The following is a 1,996-nucleotide window of genomic DNA, read 5'->3' on the forward strand; positions in this document are numbered from 1 at the left end:
CTTTCTCTCCTTGGGTCGGGACGCGTCCGCATTGGAACCCCTTGCGGACCCCACACCGCGACCCCAAAGTGGGGGACCCCGGCGCCCTTCGCCCCCCCACCCTGACCCCCCTTCTCGCCCCCCAGCCGCGGGGAACGCCTTCTGCCAGGCGGCGCAGCTCCACCTGCAGCTGCAGAGCAAGCACGACGCCGCCACCAACTTCGTGGACGCCGGCAACGCCTTCAAGAAAGCGGACCCCCAAGGTGAGCGTGTGGGGCGCTATGGGGCGCTATGGGGCGCCGTGGGGCCGGGGGTGGGGATTGGGGGGGACACGGAGCGGGATTCGGGGCGGTTCGGGGAGAGGCCGTTGCGAGCGCCGGCCCCGTGGTTCCCCCCGGGTCAATTGGGGTCGTTTGCGGAGGGGATAACGAAGGAGGAAACCTCGTTAATCCCAAGCGGAGGATTTGCATAATCTCTGTCCGAGCCGCGTCCCCGCGCCCTCCCTTCCCATCCCTGCCCCACAGCAACGCGGCCGGCCTTCCTGCGCCCCATAGCGGGGGGGCAGCGGGGTTGGGGCGGAGACGTTCCCTCTTTATAGGGCTTCTATGGGTGCTTGGTTGTGCTGGGCTGCCCCACATCCCGCCCTGTGCCCCACATCCCGCCCTGTGCCCCACATCCCGCCCTCTGCCCCACGGCCGACCCGGCGAAGCTCGTTTGTCTCGTTGCAGAGGCCATTAATTGCCTGATCCGAGCCATCGAGATCTACACGGACATGGTGAGGGGGCTCCTCCCCAGCTTGGGGGGCACGGCGCCCCTGCCCCACTGCGCTATGGGGCGCTGAGCGCGGCCCTCTGCCCCCCAGGGCCGCTTCACCATCGCTGCCAAGCACCACATCTCCATCGCCGAGATCTACGAGAGCGAGCTGGTGGATGTGGAGAAGGTGAGCGGGGCGTAGGGCGCCGTGGTTTTGTGACCTTCAAGGACCTTTCCAACCCAGCCAGGGTAGGGTTCCGTGCTTCTGTGACCTTCAAGGACCTTTCCAACCCAGCCAGGGTAGGGTTCCGTGCTTCTGTGACCTTCAAGGACCCTCCCAACCCAACCAGTGTAGGGCTCCGTGGTTCTGTGACCTTCAAGGACCCTCCCAACCCAACTAGTGCAGGGTTCTACGGTTCTGTGACCTTCAAGGACTTTTCCAACCTAGCCAGGGTACAGTTCTGTGGTTCTGTGAGCTTCAAGGACCTTTCCAAGCCAGCCAGGGTAGGGTTCTGTGCTTCTGTGACCTTCAAGGACCCTCCCAACCCAACCAGTGTAGGGTTCTGTGGTTCTGTGACCTTCAAGGACCTTTCCAACCCAACCAGTGTAGGGTTCTGTGACCTTCAGGGACCTTTCCAACCCAGCCAGGGTAGGGTTCTGTGGTTTTGTGACCTTCAAGGACCTTTCCAACCCAGCCAGGGTAGAGTTCCGTGCTTCTGTGACCTTCAAGGACCTTTCCAACCCAGCCAGGGTAGGGTTCTGTGTTTTTGTGACCTTCAAGGACCCTCCCAACCCAACCAGTGTAGGATTCTGTGGTTCTGTTACCTTCAAGGACCTTTTCAGTCCAGCCAGGGTAGGGTTCTGTGCTTCTGTGACCTTCAAGGACCCTCCCAACCCAACCAGTGTAGGGTTCTACGGTTCTGTGACCTTCAAAGACCTTTTCAATCCAGCCAGGGTAGGGTTCTGGGATTCTGTGACCTTCAAGGACCTTTCCAACCCAGCCAGGGTAGGGTTCCATGGTTCTGTGACCTTCAAGGACCCTCCCAACCCAACCAGTGTAGGGTTCTGTGGTTCTGTGACCTTCAAGGATCTTTCCAACCCAGCCAGGGTAGGGTTCAACAGTTCTGTAATCTGTAAGGACCTTTCTAACCCAACTGTAGCAGGATTCCATGGTTCCATGACCTTTAAGGACCTTTCCAACCCACCTGTTTTAGAGTTCCATGGTTCTGTGATCTTTAAGGACCTTGCCAACCCAACCAGTGTA

The 1,996-nt window shown here is 60.1% G+C and overlaps 1 protein-coding gene across 1 annotated transcript in view; it reads left to right on the forward strand.

Annotated features, from left to right (window-relative positions):
- The window catches only part of LOC110390454 (alpha-soluble NSF attachment protein-like), a gene marked incomplete at its 5' end in the record, with an annotated part of 5,330 nt that extends 3,340 nt beyond the window's left edge, over positions 1 to 1,990 (forward strand). Inside the window, 3 exon segments of the mRNA XM_021381777.1 lie at positions 126 to 242; positions 708 to 754; positions 842 to 1,990. Of these exon segments, the coding sequence (XP_021237452.1) occupies positions 126 to 242; positions 708 to 754; positions 842 to 934 (257 nt within the window).
- Positions 1,991 to 1,996: the final 6 nt, after the last annotated feature.

The sequence above is a fragment of the Numida meleagris genome, unplaced genomic scaffold, assembly GCF_002078875.1.
Source record: "Numida meleagris isolate 19003 breed g44 Domestic line unplaced genomic scaffold, NumMel1.0 unplaced_Scaffold1117, whole genome shotgun sequence".
Taxonomy (NCBI): domain Eukaryota; kingdom Metazoa; phylum Chordata; class Aves; order Galliformes; family Numididae; genus Numida; species Numida meleagris.